At 43.5% G+C, this 27,338-nt stretch overlaps 1 protein-coding gene across 1 annotated transcript in view; it reads left to right on the top strand.

Moving 5' to 3' along the window:
- Window positions 1-3,086: 3,086 nt before the first annotated feature.
- Window positions 3,087-27,338, top strand: part of LOC307053304 (protein mono-ADP-ribosyltransferase PARP14-like) — a gene marked incomplete at both ends in the record, with an annotated part of 47,784 nt that continues 23,532 nt past the window's right edge. The window contains 8 exons of the mRNA XM_079704670.1: window positions 3,087-3,273; window positions 7,634-7,758; window positions 8,507-8,540; window positions 11,884-12,126; window positions 15,087-15,323; window positions 20,498-22,743; window positions 24,778-25,014; window positions 25,552-25,773. Of these exons, the coding sequence (XP_079560796.1) occupies window positions 3,087-3,273; window positions 7,634-7,758; window positions 8,507-8,540; window positions 11,884-12,126; window positions 15,087-15,323; window positions 20,498-22,743; window positions 24,778-25,014; window positions 25,552-25,773 (3,531 nt within the window). The remainder of the gene's footprint in view (window positions 3,274-7,633; window positions 7,759-8,506; window positions 8,541-11,883; window positions 12,127-15,086; window positions 15,324-20,497; window positions 22,744-24,777; window positions 25,015-25,551; window positions 25,774-27,338) is intronic.

Here is a 27,338-nt window from a genome sequence, read left to right as displayed (position 1 = left end):
GATTACCATACCAGAGAGTGGGGGCCTCAGAGACATCCCCTGTGGAAGAGTGAAGAAGATGAAATTCCTAAAAGGGATTGGAGCACAGAGAAGAAGTCCACAAACTGGTGCGTGTCCATCAGGTGACTCCATCTGAGGACTGAACTTGGACTGGTAACGGGCAGGGGAGCTTGCCTCACTTCTGAGGTCACATCCTGTTTTGGGGGACCAGGCCAGCAGTTGCAGGAGCAAAGTGAGGCAGAGAGTCCGGCATGAGGTGCTCACAACTCACTGATTCAGGACAGATGGGAAAGCCAACCCTTTCCCCAATATATACTTCAGCGGGAGAAATGGGAGTCCTGATGCTGGCTTGTGGAGAACTTGAAAGGAGCCTGCTGCTAGGTTATAGAAGTTTGTAGAGAAGCTGAAAGGGCAAATTTAGATGAAGCAGAGAAAGGGAAGTTCAGCCCCAAAATGCGGATGTGGGTTGTTCTATTAAGATCAGCCGTGACTTTTTGGTGGAAAGAGAAACAGGGAACAGCCATGTAAACATGGCCACCTCTCTGCTGGAATCTGCTCTCCCCCAGGCCCTGAGAGGATGCTTGCTTCCTTGGAAGGAAATGAGTTTCAGGAGGCAAACACCCTATGGAGACAGAGAATTGAGAGAGGATAAGCACACTGGGGGAGGGGGAAGGGTATGGGTTCAACAGATGAAAAGGGTCAAAACAACTGAGGAGAGAAGACAAAGTACTTTAGGGGCTAATGATGGTTAACAATTTGCTCCTTCTAGAATTTTTTTTTTTCCCTTGGGTTTCAAGACCTGACATGCTGATTCTCTGATAGATTCTGCCCAGTCAACCCAGGAATAATGAGCAGACCATGTGTGACAAAATACACCGTTAATAATTAAATAAATCCTTGAAAGAAATCCAGAAATGGCCTGCCACAACTTCTACTATAGTTTATTTCTCTCTGATTTTATTTTTTGTAAAACGATGGTGTGAGGAAAAAGATAAACTGTCCAGTTCTGGACTCCCAAACTGGTTAAAGGAGAGTGCCGATTTTAGTTGTGGTTTGAAGGGAAAGGGTGACAATGCCCTGAAGAGAAACAGTCACCACGGTGCCTGAGAGCCCTGGCTGGCCGTTCTGTATCTTCCCCACTTCCCCCTGCAGGGGCCCAGGGTGGTTTGGACTGGATGATGAGCGCCACCTGCAGGAAGAAAGCTGGAGGTAGGAGAAAATACCTGAATATTGTTTAGCATTATTATGTATCAGGAATTAAAGCCCTGTAACCTCTCTTTGGCCCATCTCTGGTTCTCTTCTTCCTGAAATTTTGTTTCATTGTGATTAAGAGACAATACATAAGGTCCAGCCCTGCAGGGAGAAGGAGCTCTAATTCTGGCAGTGTCTAAGAGGCCTCATCACCTTCTTCACAGAGAAAACAGAATCTATCAGGAGAGAATTTACAGATCTTCCCATCGGCAGTCATTCAAAATCACCTACTTCTGTACTCCAGCTCCTCCTTCCCGGTGCAGTGGGAAAAGTGTCCCTTCCTTGGGCCAATGCCCCCAGGATCCCCTCCCACCTTCTCCCACAACCTGTGTCCTCAACCTTCCTTTTACTTTTTAACACTATTTAAACATTTCTAAGCTTCTTCCAGCTTAAACATATTTTAAAAGCCAAAAAACAAAAATAACAACACCTCCCCGATCCTATAACCCCAGAAGCTGCTACCTAACTTCTTCCCTTTCACAGTCACACTTCTGGAAAGCGCTGACAGCGCTTGCTGCCTCCCTTCCCTTCCTTTCGGATCTCTGTCCACCGCCCTCTACTCCCTCCTCACCAGAAGACAGCGCTTGCCAGGTCCTCCGAGTCCAAGAGACATTTCTCTCACCTGATGTATTGGTTGTATTTGAATGATGATCCCTCCTTCTCACTTGAAACACTCCCTTACTATGGTCAAGGATACACACATTCCTAGCCTCTCTCCCACTTTAGTGCTCCCATCGGGTAGATGCCACTTTCATCTAGCCAGCTGCTCAGGCCATGCATGGATGACCATGGAATCACGCTTGAGAGGACCATGGAATCACGCTCGAGTGTCTGCTCTCGCTTTCCACATCCTTCCGCAAGTCCAATGTCAGTTCGGAACCCCACCCCTTCTCTGTCCTCCTAGGCCAGCACCCTGGTCTCAGTCACCCTCATCTCTCCCCTGCGACACTACAGTAGCCACTTGGCTGGCCTCCTGCCTCTATTCTGGCTACTGCCCAGCAGCTCAAGGGATCCCATACAAGTAAATCACACGGAACTCCCCTCTTCCCCACCCGCCAAGGTTATCCCCAATCACCCTTGGCTTCAGGTTCCATGTTGCCGCCCCATAAACCCTCCCTGAGCTCCCACACCTGGGCTAGGAGCCCCTCCTAATTTGTTCCAGGAACACCTGCATATTCCTTCCAAAAGCACTTATTCCACTGTGTCCTAACTGCTCTGCATCCCCACAGCTTCATGAGCGCAGGGAGGGCACAGACGGTGTCTGTTTGTTGAATCCATTCAGCGTGCGTGGCTCCTAGCCAATATTCCATAAAAAGACAGCTGTGAATGTACTGTTTCCCCCACATCTCTAGACACAGAATATTAACAGGTCAGGAGCGAAGCAAGGTAAAATTCTGATAATTAGGTGACTGTTGAAAGAAGTCTGAAAATGGGCCCCAGACATTCTAAAGAATCAGAGTTTGTAAAACGGCGGCCTGCGGCCAAAATTAAGCTTTCTTCGTGTTTCCGCAAGGTCTAGTGACCAGAGCTACTGATTTCACCTGTGGCTTGGGTGAGTGGCAGATAGTGCCCTGAGCTTAGGGTCCCGCGTATACAGATGCAGGGAGGCCACGAAGGCGATACCACCTTCTGCCGTGGTCCAGAGATGAAGGTGAAGAATTGGGGAGGGGGCGTCGGGAGGACGGTGGTTTCTAGTCCCAGCTTGGGTCAGCTGTTTAAAGCCAAAGGCAGGAACTAAGGGTGGGAGGAGTGTTCTGGGAAACGAAAGCGAAAGAGGCTTAACCACCGGGATTTGGGCGGGACCTGCAGTCGGAGCCGCACCAGCGGAGGGGAGGATGGCTGCGCCCGGCTCCTTCCCGCTGCTGGTCGAAGGGTCCTGGGGTCCCCACCCCCCGAAGAACCTGAGCACCAAGTTGCAGTTGTACTTCCAGAGCCAGAAGAGATCAGGAGGCGGGGAGTGTGAGGTCCGCCAGGCGCCGGGGAGCCCGCCTCGTTTCCTTGTGCTCTTCTACCTCGACGACGGTGAGGGGGGCAAGGGGTGCGGGGGAGAGGGGACAGCGGGGCTCTCCTTCCAGGGCAACCTGGGGCTGGGGCGCGCGGCGGGAGAATTCGTCCGGCTACTGCCGCAGGTGTAGGAAAGAGCGTGGGGGGCGCAGAATAGACAAGGCGCGTCGGGGGCGCTGCGGTTCCCCCTGCGCGGCGCTTCCAGGCGCTCCCGGAGCTGGTGGCAGACAGCCCAGGTGGGTTAAATAAACATTTAGCACCGTGTGACTGAAGGGAGCTGCCTGAGTGCTGGTGCACCCACCTCATTTTACGAGGCAACATCGTGTAGTGGCATCGTGTGTTAGGGGCAGAGTTGCAATGCCATTGCAATTTTTGTCTTCTTCCTATGAAAGCCGCAGTTCTGGAACTCCAGAGGTTTATGGGAACACAATTTGAAGGGAAGAGAAGGTTTCCAGGAAAGTCACATCTGAACTGACTCCTGAGGGTGAATTCAGTTCTTGATAGGCGAGATACTGGGGAGGGCTCTTCAGATGGGAGCTGGCTGCAGTGCTGGGGATGGGAGAGCAAAGGCGTCTCCAGGGAAGTGCTGGGCGCCCTTGGGCAGCTTTGGTTTGAGGAATGAGCCCTTTCCTTATCTCTGCGCACAAGCGAGGTCTGGAGACTGGCACTAAAAAGAACAGGTGGGATCTGGGAAATGTTATAAGATTACAAAGGGGGTGCTTGTATTTTTAAAAGTCTTAGGCCTTCTTTTATTAAACTTCCTTTTTAAAAAGAAGTGGGGTGGAAATTAAGGCTAATAGAATATTGGGTTGAGATAAAAGAGGACCTTGCATGACATGCGAAGGAGTACGAACTTTCCCCCACAGGTAGACAGGGGTGAGCCACGTCCAAATATACTTTTGGGAGATAAATTTGGTTGCAGATAAGTACAGTGATTTCTGTTGGGAGAGACCATGGACATCAGACCTTTGAAGAGTGTCATGCAATGTCCAAGTGAGGACCAGTGAGCCCTTGAACAAGGAAAGTCAGCATGGGGATGGAAGATGCATGTTTGCGTACCGTCTGGATTTGGTAACTGATTCTACAGGATGCTCCACTTGAGAGAGAGGGAGAGGGAGAGCCCCTGTGCTTTCTCTTATTTTTTAGATGGGGAAGGATGGAGCTAAGCAATGTGAGGAGTCACAGGGATTTCCCCGTGGGTCATGGAGGTTCCCAGTGATTCTGGGATCACTTGGGAGAGGGGCAGAAGCACTGCCCAGAATCTCATTGTCTGCGTGTAAATATAGAGGCTTATTGGAGGGGGAAGGCAGGTACTGTTGATCAGTGCACAGTATCTTTGTCGAGGGTCTGCTGGAACCTCTCCAGTTGGTTTCAGGGTGGTCCTCAGGCTGGGAGCAGGGTTGGCATTCTGAGTTGATTTTGAGGGTTAGGAGTTTTGAGCTTTGAGGGGGAAGTTCCCTCCCCATAGGCAATTGAGCAGCTGAGTTAACCTCTCCTCATGCTGTTGCTATTAGGGAAGCGGGAGGACAAGTACCCACCGGTTATCTGCTTGCTCGAGACACCTACCAGGTCTGCACTGGGAAGCACATGACCTGCTGTTCTCCCAGTGCACAGTTTTTTCCATCAGAATCTCAAAGGCAAGGATGTGGACAACCACTGACCCTGCCTCCTGTTGCTGGATTTGGAGAAGCATTTGGGTCAGAGGAGAAGCAAGGAGGCTTACGAGGCCATCAGAGCAATTGGAATGCTCTAGGCCAGGGATGCAAAAAGGAAAGAATGAAACCCAGAGAAGAGAGGGGTGCACAGACCAGTGTGAAGGAAGCGAGGTGGGCAGGGGTCAGGAGACCTCCCTGGCTCAGAGCCCTTAGAACAATGTCAAAAAGTTTTCCAAGGGTTAATTTCACCAAGCAATGCTCAAAAGGGCATCTGTGCAATGTAAGCCCTTTCCCCTGGGCTTCACTTTTCCTCAAAGGATTTTACCATTTTGATTCCGATTGTCAACATCACCATGGACCTGGCCCTTGGGGACACTTCTTTCTTCTTTAAAATCCCATTATCCTCAAGAGTAGTCCTCACATTGTGGCAACAGACCCCCTGCGTCCAAATCACAACAGGTTAAACAGGCACATTCCCAGCTCTGTCCTAGAGACTCAGGTACCCTGAGTGTGGGGTGGGTGGGAATCTGCATGTTTAACCACACCCCAGGTGACGCTCATTCGCTAAAGTCTGAGAATCCCTGTTGTTTGTTATGACCCTGAATGAACAAAAAGGGAAATAATTGTAGAAAATACAAACCTCGTAAAAATACAAACAGCAAAAATATAATTGTGTGATGATAATGTCATTCTGTTCTAGTCCTCGAAGCAGAAGTGATTTCAGTTTCCCTGCCATGTTTCTTCCTTCCCATCTCCCAGCCCACTTCCTCCCTTCACCCACCTCTAGACTGCTCTAATGCCCTTCTTGCAGTAGTACCTGCCCAGCATACGCACTCAAAGCTTAGTGCAGCTCTTTGTATGGTCAAAGTTCTTAGGGGTGGAAAGTCCCTGTTCGGTTTTGGTTTCCTCCCAGAGTAATGGCTTTCTCAGAAGCAAGTGGTTAGGGGTTTGCTAACATCAAATTACCTACCCCAGCACTGTCCCTCGGGCAAAGTTCTTCTCCCACAGGAACGCCCTCTGCCCTCCAGGGAAGGAAGTGGCCCCAACAGGTGGAGGCCCATAGTGTAACACAACTTGATTCTTATCATTCACATAATAAGAATGAGCCCCAAAGCACTCCTCTGTAGAAATGAGTGGATAGCAAACAGAAACTATATGGAAGCTGTGTACTTCTATATGATTGGCTGAATTTCCGAAAAGTCGAGTGTAAATTGCCTTGTAGATTTTAAATCCTGGGCTTCCCTGGTGGCGCAGTGGTTAAGAATCCGCCTGCCAATGCAGGAGACACGGGTTCAAGCTCTGGTCCGGGAAGATCCCACATGCTGCGAAGCAACTAAGCCCATGCGCCACAACTACGGAGCCTGAGCTCTGGAGCCTGCGATCCACAACGACTGAAGCCCGCGTGCCACTACTGAAGCCCGCGCACCTAGAGCCCGTGCTCTGCAACAAGAGAAGCCACCGCAATGAGAAACCTGCTCACCGCAATGAAGAGTAGACCCCGCTCGCTGCAACGAAGAGTAGCCCCCACTCGCTGCAACTAGAGAAAGCCCTCACGCAGCAACGAAGACCCAACTCAGCCAAAAATAAATAAAATTAAAAAATAAATAAATTTATAAAAAAAGATTTTTTTTTAAAGGGCTTCAAATGCTTGGCTTTTTAAAAATTTATTTGTTTTTATTTATTTATTTATTTATTTTTGGCTGTGTTGGGTCTTCATTTCTGTGCGAGGGCTTTCTCTAGTTGTGGCAAGTGGGGGCCACTCTTCATCGCGGTGCGCGGGCCTCTCACTGTCGCGGCCTCTCTTGTTGCGGAGCACAGGCTCAGTAGTTGTGGCTCACGGGCCTAGTTGCTCTGCGGCACGTGGGATCCTCCCAGACCAGGGCTCGAACCCGTGTCCCTTGCATTAGCAGACAGATTCTCAACCACTGCGCCGCCAGGGAAGCCCTAAAAAAAAGATTTTAAATCCTGTTTCAGATGTGTACATTTATCATCTTTTCTGGTCATAATTTTGCTCCTGATTATTGTCAGCTTCTCCTTAAATAAAATTAAATATGGATGGTCTGAGATTGGTGCAGACTCATGCAGACTCATGTGGACTGATGTCCACTGTTCATTTTTTTCTTCCACTACAGCCTAGCTGCCAAATGTGTTAATTTTTGTTTTTTTTTTTGGTAAGAATCTCTCCCATCTTATCATCACAGGTTAAAGAATTGATTGAAATACCTTTTTAACGAGGCTCCTCGCTATTCTGCTCATGTTCACCTGAGTCACTTTCCTAAAACATGACTTTCATGATGTCATGTCCTAGCATCCCTGGCTCACAGTGAGGGATGATTTAATTATTTCCTTTCACTGTAGAATAAATGTTGCTACCTTTCTGAGTGCCTACTGGGCATCACGTACTGTACTAAGTTCTTTATAATGTTTCTTGAATCTAATCCATGTAACACCCACACAAGACAGTCTTCATTAATTAATAGACACGAAGACTGAGATTTTGTAAATAAGGCTTATTAAGGAACATGCTCAGGGTTAAAAAAGTAAGTTTAAAGATAGAATTCAAATCTGTGTCTGCTTGCTAAACTTTCCCCCTTTTCACCACACATAGCCTCTCTTGAGAAACTGACCAAGCCGTTGACTGATGATGATGAAGCCTATGGAAATCATAGAATAATTTTGTGAATAAAGATTGCTTAACAGTTAGCTTTTTAAAAATATTTCAGTTCGGCAGCAAGTTCTGGCGAGAGAGAACCATGAGTTAGTATGGCCAGGAAAAGGAACATTAAAGTTAACTGTCCAGTTGCCCAGAGCCACGGATGAAGTCCAGGAGGGGAAAATTCCAACAGTGGTAAGTAAAGGGGTGATTACAAGGGAAGTAGGGTGTTCTCCCAAGGTGTGTGGGATGGGAGCCACGATGAGGAAATATAGTGGAATGAGAAGTACAACTCAAACTGGGGTGAGGAAAGCAACTTACAGCTGTGGAGGGAGTGAGAGTGGTGATAAGGTAGGTATGAAAGAATGGAAGAAGAAGCACTTTTTGTTTGATTTTTGACACTTTTGAAAATTCAAGATTGGGGGGTTACCATAATGGTGGTTTGAGATGTAAAATCTGGGGTCTGTTTGTCCCAGGTACTTGATATATTTGTTTCATTTTCACATGGTTTAGAGGGGCCAGTGATCTATACTGCATGTACTAAGTATTTCCTCAAGTGTAAAATGGGATAGTAATAGTATTGACCTCTTTGGATTATTGGATTGTTGTGAGGATTAAATGAGACAGCCTTAGTAAAGCACGTGGCCTAGTGCTTGTTAATAGTACACACTCAATAAATGTTAAATGGGACAAAGAACATGAGCTAAATTATTTCTCTGATTTAGGTCTTACCTCAAACACTTGGTGCTCCTTTGGGGTTTCTTTTATTTGTGACTCGTTTTTACCGGTGATTTATGTGCTGTATATTCAACAGCATCATTGCCTGAGCTTTTAGTTATAATTTCTGTAGACCCTACATCTCCAGTCTGGTCCTAGGGACACTTTCTTAATGTAAAGAGATTCTTAGTAATTTATTAATGCTACTTTATTGTTTGGGTTTCAGGAATCCAAGACCAAAGAACGTGTCAAAGAATCAGGTAACTTCTCATTCACCAGGCAGTTTTGCTTTCAATATTAAACACTTTGTGTTGCGGAGGTCATCCTTCTCTTCTTGACTTCACAAGGCAGGGTTTGTTAGCTGAGAGATGCTTTGGGCTGCATCATCTCCATCCTCCTAGCCAGCTGTGCAAGGGTTGCCTCTTGAGCCCTAAGGGTTCAGGTCAGAAGGATGGGAACAGCTCTCTCTGTGGGGGCTGGGAGACACCTTGCAATTGATGGGAGGATAAAGAGGTACCCGGGAGGTGGATGAACTGACCTTTAGAGTCTACCTGTGCCCATCCGGCCATTGTGAAGCAAGGACATGATGTGACAGTGGGTGCTGTGTGTGGCTAAGTCAGTTAGTGCTGCTTTCTGAGCGCTGGGTGCAGGATGTGGGTGTAGCTCTCCAGACCATCGGCAGCTCTTCTCATCCCATCTGCTGTAGAAAACATCCGGCAACCTAGTAGCTATACAGTAGGACCTTGTTGTTCATCCTATATATAATAGTTTGCATCTGCTAATCCCAAACTCCCAATCCTTCCTTCCCTTACCCCTCCTCCCCCTTGCCAACCACCAGTCTGTTCTCTATGTCTGTGAGTCTGTTTCTGTTTTGTAGATATGTTCATTTGTGTTGTATTTTAGATTCCACATAGAAAGACAAATACCATATGATATCACTTATATGTGACCTCATTTCTTACACCTCTGCACAAGTGCTCCTTAAGCTTCATTTGTCAAATTGCCATTTCCTAAATGGTTTTGGTGCAATCTCGGCACTCTGTCTATACTTCTGTTGCTCACAATACATTCTACTCCACTTTTCTCTACCTAAATTCTAGGATAGCCTTCAAGATCTACTCAGGTTCTTCCTCTTCTCTGAAGCCATTCCAAGCCTGCCCAATTCCTTCATCTCTCTTGTTTGGATTCCTGGCTTGATTGTTGACACTCTTTATTTGGCAGTCAACCAAGCCACTCTTGTGATGAAGCTTCTAATAGTCATGGGGTTATAAACTATATTGGTGGAAAGGCTCTTTCCATTCACTTAAGTCCAGTAATCTCATTTTATAATTAAGAGATGTGCCCAAGGTCACATGGCTAAAGAGTGGCAGAGTCAAGGGTCAAACTCATATAGCTCACCCCGACTCCGGTAGTCGTTCCAGTTTGTCATGCCTGTCTCACTGAATGCTAATTTATGTTGTTATTGAATCCTTAAGCTATTTTTTATTTGGCATGAGTGTGTTTGTGTGGTGGTGTGTGTTTGTGTGGTGTCACATCCAGCACATAACAGGAGTTTTTGTCTGGGTCATCTAACTGCTATAACAAACAACTCCCCAAATCACAGTTCAGTGTAGTCGGCAGCTAGGGTGGTGGGGGGAGTCTAGACTGCTTCACACAATTATTCAGGAATCCAGGCTCCTTCCATCTTTTTGACATTGTTATCTGTGATATGTGGCCTTCAAGGTCACTGTAAGGGAAAAGGAGATTCACATAGGAGATTTGATTGGCCAGGTCTGGAAATGGAATTCGCCAGGTCCACCCATATTCCATTAGCCACGTGAAGTCTACTGTAGGAACTCAACTGTAGGAAGTCTGGGAAATGTTGCCTAGGAAGAAAACGATGGATTTGGTGAGCACATAGCGTTTTACTCTGCCATGATAAATATTTACAAATGTCAGTTCCATTTCTTATTTATTTATTTATTTTTGTATACATCCATTAGAAAACTGGTAATTTCCTTTTTTAGCATTTTTTTGTACGCACCCATCTCCACACAACCAGTGCCTTGAACATAAGGGTGCTAATTGAATAGTTGCTCACAGAATGTCTAAAGATCATAACATACTCATTATGCTTCATTGCACAATCATAGAGTGAGACTGACCTTCTGTATACAGTTAACCCTTGAACAACACGGGTTTGAACTGTGTGGCTCCACTTATAGGTGGATTTTTTTCAATAAATATATTTGAAAATTTTCTGGAAATTTGTGACAATTTGAAAAAACTCACAGATGAACTGCATAGCTTAGAAATATTGAACAAATTAAGAAAAAATTAGCTATGTCATGAATGCATAAAATATATGTAGATGTACATATAACATACAAAATATGTGCTAATCGACTGCTCATGTTATCAGTAAGCCTTCCGGTCAACAGTGGGTTATTAGTAGTTAAGATTTTGAGAAGTCAAAGTTACACGCAGTTACCTGGCTGTGCAGGGGGTTGATGCTCCTATTCCCTGTGATGTTCAAGGGTCAACTGTATATGTAACTCACTTACGGCCAACGATGAAGCGGAACAAGCTGGCTTGGGTGGTTGCTATTCTATAAGTTTGAGGTATACCCATAATTCTCTGGGCCATTTTATCTTCCATGTGCATTCCTTAGTCATTCACTGTAAGTATCCTTTCTCTCCCAGTGATAGGAAATTATTGCTTTTCAGAGCATAATGTGTTAGGTGATGCCCAAATATGGGCATGGGATAGTCTTGCTTTTCTCCAGTGACCTGATCAGTAATTCTCCAATTCAGCAAACATTTATTGAACCTCAACTATATACCATATGCCATCAATACAAAGATGAATAAATATGTCCCTTGCTTTGGAATAGCTTGGTTCAATAACTGTAATTTGGTGCTGTGATAGAAATATATGTCAAGTGCTATGAAAAACAAGGCAGTTTCCTTAGAGAAACAAGGCAGAAAAGAGTGTAATAAAATTGAACATAATCATCATCAACATCGTATTAATAGACACTTAAATACTATTTTTTATTTTAATTAAATTAAGCTAAAAGTCCTCTAAGATCTGTTTTTTATTTTTTATTTATTTATTTTTTTTTGCGGTACGCGGGCCTCCCACTGCTGTGGCCTCTCCCATTGCGGAGCACAGGCTCCGGATGCGCAGGCTCAGCGGCCATGGCTCATGCGCCCAGCCGCTCCACGGCATGTGGGATCTTCCCGGACCAGGGCACGAACCCGTGTCCCCTGCTTCGGCAGGCGGACTCTCAACCACTGTGCCACCAGGGAAGCCCTAAGATCTGTTTTTTTAAAAAAAATATTTATTTATTTGGCTGCATTGGGTCTTCACTCTAGTTGCGGCCCCTGCGGCATGTGGGATCTTATTTCCCTGCCCAGGGATTGAACCCACGTCCCCTGCATTGGAAGGGGGATTCTTAATCACTGGATCACCAGGGAAGTCCCCTAAGATCTGTGTTATTTGAGTTAGCCAAGAGACCAGGAAGGGAAGAGGGCAGTGTAATTAGCTTATGATAATTTACTTTGCTAAGAACATGGTAGATAAACATAACATCTTGTACCCTTTTTGTCTCCCTAAAATCAGATGCATCAGAAGAACTAGATGCAAATATCTCTCTCAATAGAAGATCAGAAAAAAAGGAAGACGCCCTAAAAGAATGTGAAAATATTTCCTCTTTGGTTGCATTTGAAAATCTGAAGCCAAATGTGACTGATGTGATGCTAATCTTGTTAGTGGAGAACATAAGTGGCCTGACCAATGATGACTTTAAAGTGGAATTAATACAAGATTTTAATGTTGCTGTAGTTACCTTTCAAAAATATACTGGTAAGATCAAAGGATGCTCCATTTGTCAGCCTACTTTGCACTACACTTTGGGATTTGGGACACCTAGATTATGGAATGTTTCTGAAAGCTTCACTCTTTCTATAGCTAGTAAGAGAGGACTCCAAGTTAATACAGATGCTTTCTTATTTTGAAAGAGAAGCAAATTCGTTCTGAAACCAAATTCTGATTTTTTTAAATAAGTTTATTTATTTTATTTGTTTATTTTTGGCTGTGTTGGGTCTTCGTTGCTGTGTGCAGGCTTTCTCTAGTTCTGGTGAGTGGGGGCTGCTCTTTGTTGCCATGCACGGTCTTCTCATTGTGGTGGCTTCTCGTTGCAGAGCATGGGCTGTAGGCGCAGGCTTCAGTAGTTGTGGCACAAGGGCTCGGTAGTTGTGGCTCACAGGCTCTAGAGTGCAGGCTCAGTAGTTGTGGTGCACGGGCTTAGTTGCTCTGTGGCATGTGGGATCTTCCCGGACCAGGGCTCAAACCCGTGTCCCCTGCATTGGCAGGCAGACTCTTAACCACTGCACCACCAGGGAATTCCCTCTGATATGTTTAATAAATCAAACTTTATTATATGAGTTTGTGTGTGTGAGAGAGACAGACAGACAGACAGAGAGACAGAAATAACACACCAAAACAGAAATCTAAAGTCAGGTTATTAAAGAGATTCCAAGCAAAGGACTCAATGTTTTCCCATGTGTTATTTCATTGGGAGGAGTAAATATTGACCTGTGTTACTAAACTGGACTTACTGGAGAGTAATAATAACAGAAAATACTCATATAGTGTTACTATAAGTCAGGCACTATGCTAAGTTTGTTCCACGTATTAATTTATTTGTTCCTTTCAACAACCCTTTTTTTTTTTTTTTTTTTGTGGTATGCGGGCCTCTCACTGTTGTGGCCTCTCCCGTTGTGGAGCACAGGCTCCGGATGCGCAGGCTCAGCGGCCATGGCTCACGGGCCCAGCCGCTCCGGGGCATGTGGGACCTTCCCGGACCGGGGCACGAACCCGTGTCCCCTGCATCGGCAGGCGGATTCTCAACCACTGCGCCACCAGGGAAGCCCTCAACAACCTCTTGAGATTATTATTATTCCTCATCTTACAGTTGAGGAGACAGAGACACAGATGCTAATCAGAGACACAGAGATGCCAATAACTGGAAGAACTGGATTTGAACTGAAGCAGTCCACCTCTATAGAGCCTGTTCTCTTACCCCTTTACCATATATTTCCTTAGTGGGGTTGGCTAAAAAGTTCGTTTGGGTTTTTTGTAACATTTTATGGAAATACTTTCATGGTTGTCACATATGCAGGGATGAGTAAGTGCATGTGACGCAGAAAATGAGTGCTCTTTAAGGTCTGTGTGAGGAGTCTGTGGACAGTTTCTGAGATTGGAAGAGCCCTCTCTGGAAGTCAAGGAAATTCTCCAATTCCAAGCCCTCACTATTCCACGGCCATGGCAGTGGAATGGTTGATCTTAATCAACCAGCACAGGTCATGAAGTCAAAATTCTAGTTCCACCATTTAACTAATTATCTGAGGTTGACCACGTTACTACCCTCTGTGTGCTTTACTTTCCTCATCTATAAAATGGGGACAATAATACTTACCTAATACAGTTTCTGTGAGGATCAAATAAGATGGTGTTTGAAAAACTCTTAACATAGTACCTGAGACATGATAAGGACTCAATAAAGGGAGTTATTATTACTTCAAATTTATGATTATTTCTTATAAAGGTAAAACTAAGTTGACTTGCTTTTGTTCATTGATCAGAAATCTTGATACCTACTATGTGCCAGGTACTTGTCTTGTGTAGGTACACAGATGAATAATTTTTGGTTCCTGCTCTTGAGGAACTCGTGTGGAGCAGGGAGGAAATTCATTCATAAGTGAACAATGAAGATGCAAGAGGAGAAGCTGCTTCCCTCTGCTGTGAACAGCAGGCTGTGGGGAATGGGAGGAAAGAGGACACAAGCATGGTGGCTTGGTTTTTCTTTGAAGTTTATACTCCAGCACCAGGCTATCAGGTCTCAGATATGCTGTGTTGCTACACGCCCCTGCTGGTCCCTCTGCCTGAAATGTTTCCTCCCCTTAAATACCCGGTAAACTCTTCTTCCTCCTTCAAAACTCAGATCAGTGACTACTTACTCTGGGAATCCTTGTCTGATTCTCAGTATTAATCTTCCCACCTCATTTGATCCCCAAATAGGCCATTTGTTTACTTTCAAGGCTTCCTCCCTCCTGGATGGTGAACTTTCAAGGAGCTGTTATATCCATCCCCTCTATCCCCGGATCCTAGCCCGGAGCCTGTTACGTCATGGGCTCACCGTCAATATTTATTAATTTGAAAGAGATAATTGGGCTGAGTCTGGAAGGAGGAACAGGACCAGGGTAAAAAAATTGGAGAAGGGCGCTTTAGACAGAGGAAATTGTATATACAAAGGCAAAAGAGAATGTAGTTTTCCAAATAATCACTGGGTTTTGTGGCAGTGTGGAAAATAAAATGAATGGTCGGTAATAACAAGAGGTGACATTTAGAAATTAGTTTGAAGTCAGATAGCCAAGGGCATTGTAAGCCTAGCCAAGGAGCTTGAACTCATGCCTGCAGGTAATGGGGAGCCGTTGCAGGACTTGAGGAAGGAGTGAAATGAGATTTGTACTGTGGAGAGTGCATTCAGGTGGTGATGTCAAGGGGGGGTGGAAGGGGCTGTGACTAGAGGCAGGCACACGACTCAGTGTCAGCAATCCAGGTAAGACATTCCTATGTGCATTGCTGTTCAGAGACTGGAAGCTTTAGGCATGTAGATTCTCATGTGGGAATTAAAATCTTGCATTTAAAAATTGAGTGCTTAGCCTCCCGCCTTTATCTCAATTAATATTCAGTTTCTTCTATATAATATAAAGATATAATCATAATGTTTGATTGATTGATTAATTGATTATGGTTTGTAGATGCCCTGAAATTTGTTGATGAATGTGTCAAGCACCATTCAGTGAAAGCACTTCAGCTTTCTGCAAGACTTCTGGAAGTGACAAAAACAGTCCGAGTTGAAAACCTGCCACCTGGTGTTGATGACCGTGATTTGAAATGTTTATTTGAAAATCCTCTTAATGGAGGGGGAAGAGTGGCCAGCATTGAATGTTTTCCTGACGAGAGTTCAGCACTGATTGAATTTTTTGACAGAAAAGGTAATACCTATTAGCCTAATTTTGTAAACCTTACCTGACATAATTAAAACCATTTTAATAGATCTGAACAGTTAACAGTTGAATTCTGATATATTTTATTTTTATCTGTATATATTTTTGGTTTTTGTTTTTTAAAATTTATTCATTTATTTATTTTATTTTGGGCTGCATCGGGTCTTAGTTGCAGCACGCGGGACCTTTGTTGCGGTGCGCTGGCTCAGTAGTTGAGGCGTGCAGGCTTCTCTCTGGTTGTGGTGAGTGGGCTCCAGAATGTGTGGGTGCTGTAGTTGCGGCACACAGGCTCTCTAGTTGTGGCTCGTGTGCTCAGTAGTTGCAGTGCCTGGGCTTAGTTGCCCTGTGGCATGTGGGATCTTAGTTCCCCGACCAGGGATCGAACCCATGTCTCCTGCACTGGAAGGCAGATTCTTAATCACTGGACCACCAGGGAGGTCCCTCCATATATATTTTTGGAAATCCAAGTAGCAATCCTGTACATCTGGTATATCATGCTAAGTGAATCCAGTGATTCAAACTTTAGAGAAGTAATGTCAAGTTTTTGAAAGATATGAGGAGGTTCTCTCATGGGTCTCTACTTATGACAGACTGAAAAATATATAATTCTTAGAGTCTTTGAGATACCGTATTTAAAGAGGTGATCTGTGTTTTAGCTATACATTTGGTAGAAATTCTCAAGTTAACTTCAACAAGATTAGGTAAAGAAATACTCAGAAACACACAGTTCCTATAAAGTATCTTAACTTCCCACTTCACTTGTCAGTGTCATCATTCAGGAATTAATAAGGGTGGTTTCACATGATCAGTGGATGCCTGCTGGATTGTTCTTTGCAGTGACCCTGTGAAAACCTTGCCCAGCTGAACCTTAGGGAAATGTTTCTAAGGGATTCGTAGACATAGATTGCCAGTTCTCTGAGGAATGTGCAAGGTCAGCTTGGAGATTCCACTGATGTTCAGAGGTCAAGGCTGAGGAGTAGGAATTAGGGAGCCAGACTTCTTAGGGAAAGAAGGAACGTTGTGCTTGGGATCAAGTGAGGGACCATGAGACAGGATCATGTGGAATGCCACTCACTTAAAGTAAACTGTTTCATGGGGGTACTTGGAGGAACCTCCTTTCAGCTGTTACGAGTTGGGGAAATTGTGGTGAAGGTATGGTTTGGATTAAAATGGAATGAAAGACCTAGCGTTCCTTGGGCAAAGGGATGAAAGATGAGCTTCTGTTGCATGTTCTTTAAATCTCTCTCAGCCTGACCTTGGGCCCAGGGAGAGAGCTACGTAGAACTGTTACTCTAGAAGTTAACCTCTCAGCTTATGATGGGAGTTGACAACTATGGGGCTTTCGAACATCTTGAGGGCATGGGGCAGTTGGGTGTGTCCTCAGAATGTCTATGTTACATGTGTACGAATAATAATAGGCACTATTTTATTCAGGTTTATTTTATGCTAGAGCCACACTCATAAGGGCACTCTCAAAAGTTGCTCTTTGCCCTGACCTCTTTGCACCATCTGACTATGTTGACCACACCTTCTCCTCAAAACTCGCTCATTCCCTGTTCTCTGTGAGATACACTGATTTTCCCTTTCTCTCTCTGGCTGTGTCTTCCTATGAATATGACTTACATTTGCACAGCTCTGCAGGGTGCTACCAAGTGCATTCACAGACACTGCTTTATGGGCGTTGCTATTATTGTAATCCCTATTTTACAAATGAAGAAACTGAGGCACAGGAAGGTCAAATAACTTGACCAAGGTTACACAGCTAGTAAGTGGCAGAGCCAGGATTTGAACCTGGGTAGTCTGGCCCCATAATCTGTGGTCTTAACTTCTCCACTTTCCCCCAATCTCCTGTACATCTATAACATTAATTTTTCTTGTAGGATATTTCACCACTTACAATGAGTTAATAAGGAGGCAAACTGTAGATAAAGCTGAATTAAAAACAGAATTTATTTAGCAATATTGTATTTTATATAAATCATTTGAGAGGAATAAGTTAGGCAGTTTACTCTGAAATTATTTTGTTCAACTTCACAGAATCCAATTCACAAAATCTTAAGGAAGGGAACTCATTGAATGCTTGTTGTACATGAGATCTTTTTTTAAAAAAATATTTTATTTATTAATTTGGCTATGTTGGGTCTTAGTTGCGTCATGCGGGATCTTGAGTTGCGGCATGCGAACTCTTAGTTGCGGCACGCATGTGGGATGTAGTTCCCTGACCAGGGAGCATTGGGAGTGCAGTGTCCTATCCACTAGACCACCAGGGAAGTCCCTATATGAGATCTTCTGCTGTGTTTTCTGCCATGGTATCTCATCACTGAGTCCTCATAAGAACCTGCACAGTTATATAGTTTTGTTTTGTTTTTTTTACAGAGGAGGAAAACAGGATGGAGAGCTTAAGCCACTTTAAGGTGATATCTGTGATGGTTCTTGGGTCAGACAGACCTGAGTTCAAATGCCTGGCTTTGGTGCTTACTAGCTTTGTGATCTTGGGGAAGTTACTTTAACCCACCAAAGCCTCTGTTTTCCATCTGTAATAGAGGGCTCACATTACTACTCACCTCAGAGGAATGTTGTGAGGATCAAATTAAATTGTACCTGGAGAGTGCTTGGCACATGGTGGTACTCACTGGTACTCAGAATCTGTTCCAGGCCATGGTGGGAAGTTGAAGCCATGAGTCTGGGCCTCTGAAGGCCACTTTTTTTTCATTAGGTCTGGCTCCAGGCCTAGGAGCCAATCATGCACAAGGTGAAGTTATTTTTAACATCTTTTCACAAGATGCTATTTTAATCCAAGTTGTTACTGGAGTTCATTCTAATTCCCTTCTTGCTTAGACCCCTTGTACCTGTCTAATAGCTAACACAAAGTGAGGAGGGGTTTGGGGGAGAAGAGTACCCCTACACACACACATACACACAGGGACTGTCGCAGTAAACGTGGCAGGAAGGGGATTAGAGCAGGGACGAGGGGTGTGCAGGACTTACTGAATCAGAGTCTCTGGGGCTGGGCTCTCTGATGACTGTGAGGATGGTCTTTGTTTGGAACCCTTGGAAGAGGGGCAAGAGCATGGGCTTTGGGGTTAGACAGACACTGGCTTGAATCTTAGCTCAGATCTTTACAGTCTGTGTGACCCTATTCGAGTTACCTAACATTTCCTAGCTTCAGTTTTATCAATTGTAAATAGGGATGATAATAATCATGTCTCTACCTCAAAGGTTTGTTGTGAGCATTAAATATATGTAAACCACTTAGATATTGTCTGACACATAGTAGGCTATTATAATTATTATTATGCTCCTCCTCTTAGAAGTATTAATGGAATCTAAGTCATCTATGAGATCTAAAATTGTGCAACTGTACGAAAAGAAATAAATAACATGATTCTTAGATTAGCTTTGCTTTGACCTGGAAAGTATTCTTCAAACTGGAGCAAACATTATCCCCTTGCTGGTGACCAAGGTCTTCTCTCTCTCTTTTTTTTTTTTGCATTTCACCACTATTTTTTAATTTTTATTTATTATTTATTTATTATTTTTTTAACATCTTTATTGGAGTATAATTGCTTGACAATGGTGTGTTAGTTTCTGCTTTATAACAAAGTGAATCAGTTATATATATATATATGTTCCCATATCTCTTCCCTCTTGCGTCTCCCTCCCTCCCACCCTCCCTATCCCACCCCTCTAGGTGGTCACAAAGCACCGAGCTGATCTCCCTGTGCTATGCGGCTGCTTCCCACTAGCTATCTGTTTTACGTTTGGTAGTGTATATATGTCTATGCCACTCTCTCACTTTGTCACAGCTTACCCTTCCCCCTCCCCATATCCTCAAGTCCATTCTCTAGTAGGTCTGTGTCTTTATTACCGTCTTACCCCTAGGTTCTTCATGACATTTTTTTTTTAGATTCCATATATATGTGTCAGCATACGGTATTTGTCTTTCTCTTTCTGACTTACTTCACTCTGTATGACAGACTCTAGGTCCATCCATCTCACTACAAATAACTCAATTTCGTTTCTTTTTATGGCTGAGTAATATTCCATTGTATATATGTGCCACATCTTCTTTATCCATTCATCCGATGATGGACACTTAGGTTGCTTCCATCTCCTGGCTATTGTAAATAGAGCTGCAATGAACATTTTGGTACATGACTCTTTTTGAATTATGGTTTTCTCAGGGTATATGCCCAGTAGTGGGATTGCTGGGTCATATGGTAGTTCTATTTGTAGTTTCTTAAGGAACCTCCATACTGTTCTCCATAGTGGCTGTACCAATTCACATTCCCACCAGCAGTGCAAAAGTGTTCCCTTTTCTCCACACCCTCTCCAGCATTTATTGTTTCTAGATTTTTTGATGATGGCCATTCTGACTGGTGTGAGATGATATCTCATTGTAGTTTTGATTTGCATTTCTCTAATGATTAATGATGTTGAGCATTCTTTCATGTGTTTGTTGGCAATCTGTATATCTTCTTTGGAGAAATGTCTAAATAAATTTATTTATTTATTTATATTTGGCTGCATTAGGTCTTTGTTGCTGCACGTGGGCTTTCTCTAGTTGCAGCAAGCAGGGGCTACTCTTCGTTGCCGTGTGAGGTCTTCTCATTGCGGTGGCTTCTCTTGTCGTGGAGCGTGGGCTCTAGGCACGTGGGCTTCAGTAGCTGTGGCACAAGGGCTCAGTAATTGTGGCTCGTGGGATGTAGAGCGCAGGCTCAGTAGTTGTGGTTCACGGGCTTAGTTAGATCCGCATGTGGGATCTTCCCGGACCAGGGCTCGAACCTGTGTCCCCTGCATTGGCAGGCGGATTCTTAACCACTGCGCCACCAGAGAAGTCCCTCTTCTGTCTTTCTTAACCTGGTGGTGATATATCAGTGTTATCAGAAAAACAGAAAAATAGAATTTACTTAACAGAATTTCAACATAGAGTGTTCTTGGCTGGAAAATAATTATTCCATGAAATAAGGAATACCTGTGCAGTGTTAATACATATCAGTTTATATTTGAGCACTCTGGGAGTAGTGCTGCTTTTTAATAGCATGTAACATCAAAGTTCTACAAACATTAAGATTTTTTTTCTCTAGAATAGGAAAGCTTGTTTGCTTGTTTTTTCATCTGAAACATATTACACTGAGATTACTTAATTTCTTTCCTTTAAGTGTTAGACACCATCATGACCAAGAAACTTGACCTCAATAATATGCCGCTCTCTGTGTTCCCGTACTATACTTCTTTGGGCACAGCCCTGTATGGACAGGAGAAGCCTCTGATCAAGCTTCCAGCACCATTCAGAGAATCACTGGATCTTTCCTTATGGAAGTTCTTGCAGAAAAAGAATCACCTGATTGACAAGATAAATGATGAAATGAGACGTTGTCACTGTGAGCTAACATTGTGCCAACCCAGCAGTGAAGTGATCATCAGACCTGCAGCCACCTTATTCAGTCAAGGAAGACCAAAAATCAAGACCTGGCAAAAAGATGCTTCTACAGTATTCTCTGGTATCAGGTCTAAGTATACAGTGACCTCATTTAAAGTGGATTCAATAGTATGGGACATCGTAAAAGACAATTTAGAAGATGATAGGATTTTGATTGAGTTTGATGCACTAACAGGGATTGCAACCTTAGTGGGGAAATCAGAGGATGTACAAAACATTAAGCCACAGATCAAGGACTTAATAGAAGGCACCATTCAAGAAATTAGAAGAGAAAAGCAAAGTCTGAAGCAAAAACTGGCCATTTCTCCAGGAAGGTATTCACTTCTGTTGCACAGCGGTGTACAGGAGCATCTCCACACGGAGTGCCCAGAGGTGGAGATTTTTTATGATGAAGCCTCTCAACACATGTGCTTCAAAGGACTCTCTACAGATGTGTATAAAGTAAAGTGTGAAATCCAGGAAAAGGTATATACCATGGCTCAGAGAAACATTCAGGTTCCCCCAGAGGTTTTTCAGTTTCTGCAACAGGTTGACTGTGCAGAATTCTCTAAGTCTCTCTTTATAGCACAGAACATTCTTGCAGTTTATGAGCTAGAGGGCACAACTGTTCTCTTAACTGGTGCTTTTTCTGAAGTCCTTTTAGAAGCTGAAAAGCAAATGGTCAGTGCCTTAAATTATAAGTGCATTGACATTGAAGACAGGGAAGTTCTTAACAGTGAGAAATGGAAAGGGCTTACTTGCAATTTGCATAAAAAACACAATTCCTCCTCAAAGACTGTAATAATCCATGAAGTAACTTCAGAAACCACAGCCCAGGTCATCATCACAGGCTGTGTGAGAGAAGTAAATGAAATCTATGACTTGCTTTTTGACTTCCTGGAAAAACACACAAAAATAGAGAAATTGATTGAAGTAAAGCCTTCCTTAGTTATTGATTACTTAAGGGCAGACAAGCTACTGTGGCAAAAGATAAAGAAGATGAATGTTCAGGTAATTTTTAATCCTGAGAACAAGCAAAAAGGCATTTTACTAACTGGCCCAAAGACCAAAGTCCTGGAGGGAATGAACATTGTCACGCAAGCCTGGGATTTGGTCTGTGTTAAAAGCTTCCATATTGATAAGCCAGGAGCCAGTCAGTTCTTCCAGGATAAAGCACGGTATTATAAAAGTGAGGTCAGAAGGTTATTTGGTTGTTTTATTGAACTACAGAAGGATGAAGAAAAGGAGGGAGGCAGCACTGGTGGGCAGAGGTGCTTGTTTCAGACAGATTTAGCCCCTGGAGTCTCGCTGATTGTGCAGCAAGGAGACTTGACACAGTTTCCCGTCGACGTGGTGGTGAATGTGGCCAATGAGGAACTCAAGCTCAAGGGGGGCTTGGCTACTGCTCTTTTAAAAGCAGCTGGCCCTGAGCTCCAAGAAGACTGTGACCAGATAATGAAGACAAGAAAGTTCAGGCCCTTACCTGCCTGTGCCATCATCTCGAAAGCAGGAAAGCTCCCATACCACCATGTGATCCACACAGTAGGGCCCCAGTGGAAGAGGGATGAGGCCCAGAAATGTGTGTGGCAGTTAAAGACTGCTGTGAAAGGAAGTCTCCATTTGGCTGTAAGACACAAGTACCGATCCATAGCCATCCCTGCTATTGGTTCCAGAGCCTTTGGCTTTCCCCTACCCCAGTGTGTGCAGGCCATTCTTTTGGCGATCAAGGAATGGTTCCAGTGTCAACAGAATGGATGCAGCTTGAAAGAGATTTACCTTGTGGATATAGCTGAGAAGACTGTTGAGGCCTTTGCTGAAAGTGCAAAAATTATATTTAAAGACACCCTGCCTGATGTTGCTTCCCTGCCCAGTTTACCAGCAGCAGTCCAGCCCAACCTGAGAAAGGATCATGGAAAAGGAGCAAGTCTGTTGTCCCCAGAAGGCCTGAGGATCCTGTTGGTGGAAGGAGATGTGCAGAGTGCTACAGTGAGTGCCCCTGTTTTCAGAACACCCACCAGGGTGCTGGGACTCCAGTTAGCCTGTTGCTAAAGGGAGATTAGGATCAAGGGGAGAATCCCATGCCCTCCATCCCTGCCTTGAAACAGGTTTCCTTAGAAAATTGGGCTACTTCACCAAGGCATTCACTAATTGAGATTGGCCAATTACCTGGGGGAGCTGATAGCATATTCCGATCACTAGTTTCCAGTAAATGTGAAAATCCACAATAATACCTAACATTTACGAGGCTCTCTATACTTTTTCAGTGCTCTTACACCTGTCATATTTTGGCAAATCTAAGGTTAATTTCCTGTCAAATTCACTGATAGCAGATACAGAAAAATTAGAGCATAATCTAGGGACAGAAGACAGGAATCTTATCAGTGGAACTGAACCAGAGGGTTCTGAGTCTGAGGGACCATCAGCTCCCAACACCAGTAAGAAAACGTAGGGAGGAAGGTAGAAAGTGACCTGCGGAAGGTCTGGGTATTATGTGGGGACAATTCTTATAACTCTGCCAGGGGGTGACATGTTTTTTAAAAACGTACTTAGCAACCTTTTCAACACAGGCTCTAACTAATCCAAACAGTCCTGGAAGCCCCCTGCTGTGCCAGGTGTTAACTTCCTGAGCTGGGCGAATGTGGGCAGTCCTGGGGCAGGGATGCTTAGGGAAGGCCATTTGCATATCTTATTCGGAGAAAAGCCTATTCACATCCTTTCCTCACTTTTAAATTGAGTTACCTTTTTATTATTGAATTTTAAGAGTTTTTTTATATATTCTGGATACAGGTCCTTTAACAGATACATGATTTGCAAATATTTTCTCCCATCCTGTGGGTCATCTTCCTGTTTTGTTCAAGTTGTTACTTGGTTTAAAATATTTTTCGTTCAGTTTAAAATATGGAAAGAGGTTGTAAAAAATTAGATCTCTACTTACAGTAAGCTTAAATCATAATTACAAGAATAATAGCTAACACTGACTATTTACTATGAGCCAGGCACTCTACTAAGTGCTTGGCATGCATCTTCTCATTCAGTGCCATGAGGCAGATTCCAGGATTATTATTATTCTCATTTCACAGATGAAGGAATGAGATTTAGAGGGGTTAAATAATTTGCCCAAATCCCACATTTAACAAATGATGGAGCTAGGGTTGGAATATGCATTGCTCTATTTCAAAATATTAAAAATAATTTTGTTTCTCATTGAAAAGAACAAGCAAATAAACAAAAACCTCTTTTGGCCAAGGGTCAGTAATTGGAGTGAGTTCCAATCCTCATTCACCTTGAACGCTGAGTAGTAAGACATTCCTTCCATGCCTTTCCCATAGGTGTGTGCCCTCTGAAGTCAAGACCTGCTCTGCATTACTCCTCAGTGACCCACGTGGGGCAGCTTTGACAATCACTTGGTCACATTCCCTCTCCCGTCTTCTCTTGGTGTCTTAGTCAAGCCTGATTAATCTGCTCACATTAACTGTCCTGCTGAAAAAGCTCCCATGGCTCTTCACTGCTGCTGGGAAGTCCATTTGGCTTGGCACTCGAGGCCTTTCTGTGGTCTGTGCTCAGCGTAACATTTCTAGCCTGGCTGGCACCATTTTGCTGCAGAAGCTCTCTATCAGGTCAAACTAATCTACTTGCCGCTCACAACCTGCCATGCTTCTGTCCACGCTGTTGCCCCTCCCGAATGACTTCCCCGTCTCTCTCTGCCTGCTGCAACTATTCCCATTTCTCAGATGCCACATCGCTCATAGTGTCTTCACTCGCCTCTGAAGGCACTTCCTCTGGACTCCTTTGGTGATCCCATACCATTTATGTATTGCTCTTTGACAGCTCTCTTTTGTCCTAGAGTGTTATTTAAATAAGTGTCTAATAACACTCTCTTTTGGGGTGGTATTTCAATCTCTGAAAACTAAATCATCTTAGTTGTCCCCCATTGTGCCAAGCCTGGGGGCTCAAATACAGTAATCCTTGATGAATGCTTTTTCTTACAATTTGAAACAAATTGTTGGTTTTGTCTTTAAGACCGATGTGGTTGTCAACTCCATTTCATCGGATCTTGAGCTCAATAGAGGGCCCCTTTCTAAGGCCCTCTTGGAAAAAGCGGGACAAAAGCTCCAGGAGGAGCTGAAGACAGCTGGACAAGGGGTGGCTGTTGAGGTCGGCACAGTTATCCAAACCAGTGGTTGCAATCTGCACTGCCACCGTGTGCTTCACGTGGTGGCTCCAGACTGGAGAAGTGACAGAACATCTTCACGCAAGGTGGGACCTTGTTTTAAATTCTCCAGGAAATTAAGTAGCCCTTTGGACTCTCCTTTCAGTGGAATGTAGCTTGAACCCTGGCTGTGTCCATTCTGTAATAACAGCACATTCTCATAGCCATTTCTTTCAGCTGTAGATGACTTCTCCCGAGGACCAGTTAATAATAGAAATTGATTACAGTTCTCAACCATTGTTGGGACTCGGGGAAGAATTATTGAAGATAGCACTCTTTAGTGAGGAAGGAAAAGTGAGGGCATGAAGAGTGGAAGAGACTGAAGGAACAGAACAGTAGCTGCTTTGCTTCTTTCCTTCATTGCTGAGTGAGTTTGAATCTTTTTGGAGGGTCTCACACATTCTTCTTTCCTTTTCGTTGTTTACTCCTCTGTTTTCCTTTCCCCTTGTGACTGCCCTTAACCTGCCTTTTGTTGAAAGCAAAAAGGAGTAGACAGAGATCACAGAGTTGCTAAATTCTTGTTCTTTTTGTTCGAACTCCAATTTCCAGGCAAAATGTATAAGAATGTGCTTTGTGCTTTTCAGATCATGGAAAACATAATCAGAGAATGTTTGGAAACCACTGAGAGTTTGTCCTTAAACTCAATTGCATTTCCAGCAATAGGAACAGGAAATCTGGGGTTTCCTAAAAACATTTTTGCTGAATTAATTACCTCAGAAGTGTTCAAATTCAGTAGCAAGAATCAACCCACAACTTTACAAGAGGTTTGCTTTCTGTTGCACCCAAGTGATCATGGAAATATTCAGGTACAGTCTAACTCATTACTCGTTATTTTGGCAACTGAGCCCTAACATGTTCAAGTGTCTTCTTGGTCTGACAGGTTGTTACTTTCATGTATTTTCATACAGGAAAGTAAAAGAGTAGTGTGGACTAGTTGCAGCATGGCAAATTTCAAGCACATTTATGGATATAGAAAAAAATTTGACTTCTTATTAAGAAAAATTTGAAACATATGCAAAAGTAAACCAAATAGTATAATGAAATCCCTTGTACCCATTGTTCATCTTCATAGTTATCAACCTATGCCCAGTATGTTTCATCTCTATCTCCATTTATTTCCCTTCCTCCCGTATTGTTTTTGAAGCAGATCCCATATATACCTTTTACCCATAAGCAATTCAGTATTTGTTTTAGACATTAGGATTCTTTTTCAAAAGTAATCTAAGTACAATACTATTTCACACCTAAAAGAAATTGGCAGTCATTCCTTTATTTCATCAGTTATCATGTCAATGTTCACATTTCCAACTGTTTCATAAGTATTTTATTTTGTTTTTATAGCTTGGTGGTTTGAATCAGAATCCAAATAAGGCCCAAATATTGCAATGGAGTTGACATATCCCTTAAGCCTCTTCTAATCTATAGAATTTCCTTCCATATGAACATAGAAATTTTAATACGTAATATAAAAGCACAGTTGTGGTCCTACAAATAGGAGAATGTCAGAATAAGATACAACTGAAGGCTCAGCACATCCCCATAGGAGTAAGATGGTTGGGACCAGAAATACCAGAACCATCTTTGGTCATAGAGAGTCCATCAACCAGCTCACATTTGCTGAACACCAGCTGTGAGTAAGCCTCTGGACTCAGCATTATGGGGGAACAAGAGGCATTTAATAAGAGGCCATTATTCCTGCCCTGCAAGTCCTTAGAGTCCAGGAGAGTAGATGATTTTAATTGTTTGAAAAGTTCCATGATAATGCAAGAATTAAACAGATTAAGGCTAGCAACCCAAGAGATGTCCATAGCTCATTGGACTAACTGAATTTTTAGGTCATACTTAATTTTTTTTCTGGATCTAGACACTACCTTTAAATACTTTGGAAGCAAACAAATCTAAATTCTAATCAGACAGCTAAACCACCTGGGCAAAATATGTGGTCCACTTAGTTGGCCTGCATAACTACAGTCATTTCTAGTCAATAAATGCTTTGTGAACAACCTCCCTATGACTTGCATTGTACAAAGTGATGTGGATTACAGAATGGGTATGTTGCATGTACTCTCCCTCCTATAAATCATAATTAATTTGGGAGCTAAGATTTATACACATAAAATGAACTAGAGACATGAAGTGCTGAGAGTTTTTGAATGAATGGCTGAGTTCATTGTAGGGAAGTGAGTCCTGTGACATGGATCTGAACCCTCGAATCTCACTCTTTCTGTGCATCCTCAGCCTGTGTTATCTTTTCTAAAGATTCAAATTCTGCAAGTATTTTGTAAAGGGATTAGTCTATACAGACACCTTTATTGCCATTGGAAATAGTATTGATTCTCCATACATGGCTGTGACAATTTTTCTCTTAAGA

This window comes from Hyperoodon ampullatus (genome assembly GCF_949752795.1).
Source record: "Hyperoodon ampullatus genome assembly, chromosome: 5".
Taxonomy (NCBI): Eukaryota; Metazoa; Chordata; class Mammalia; order Artiodactyla; family Ziphiidae; genus Hyperoodon; species Hyperoodon ampullatus.
The sequence above is the reverse complement of the archived record's forward strand: the minus strand, read 5'-3'. Positions and strand labels throughout refer to the sequence as shown.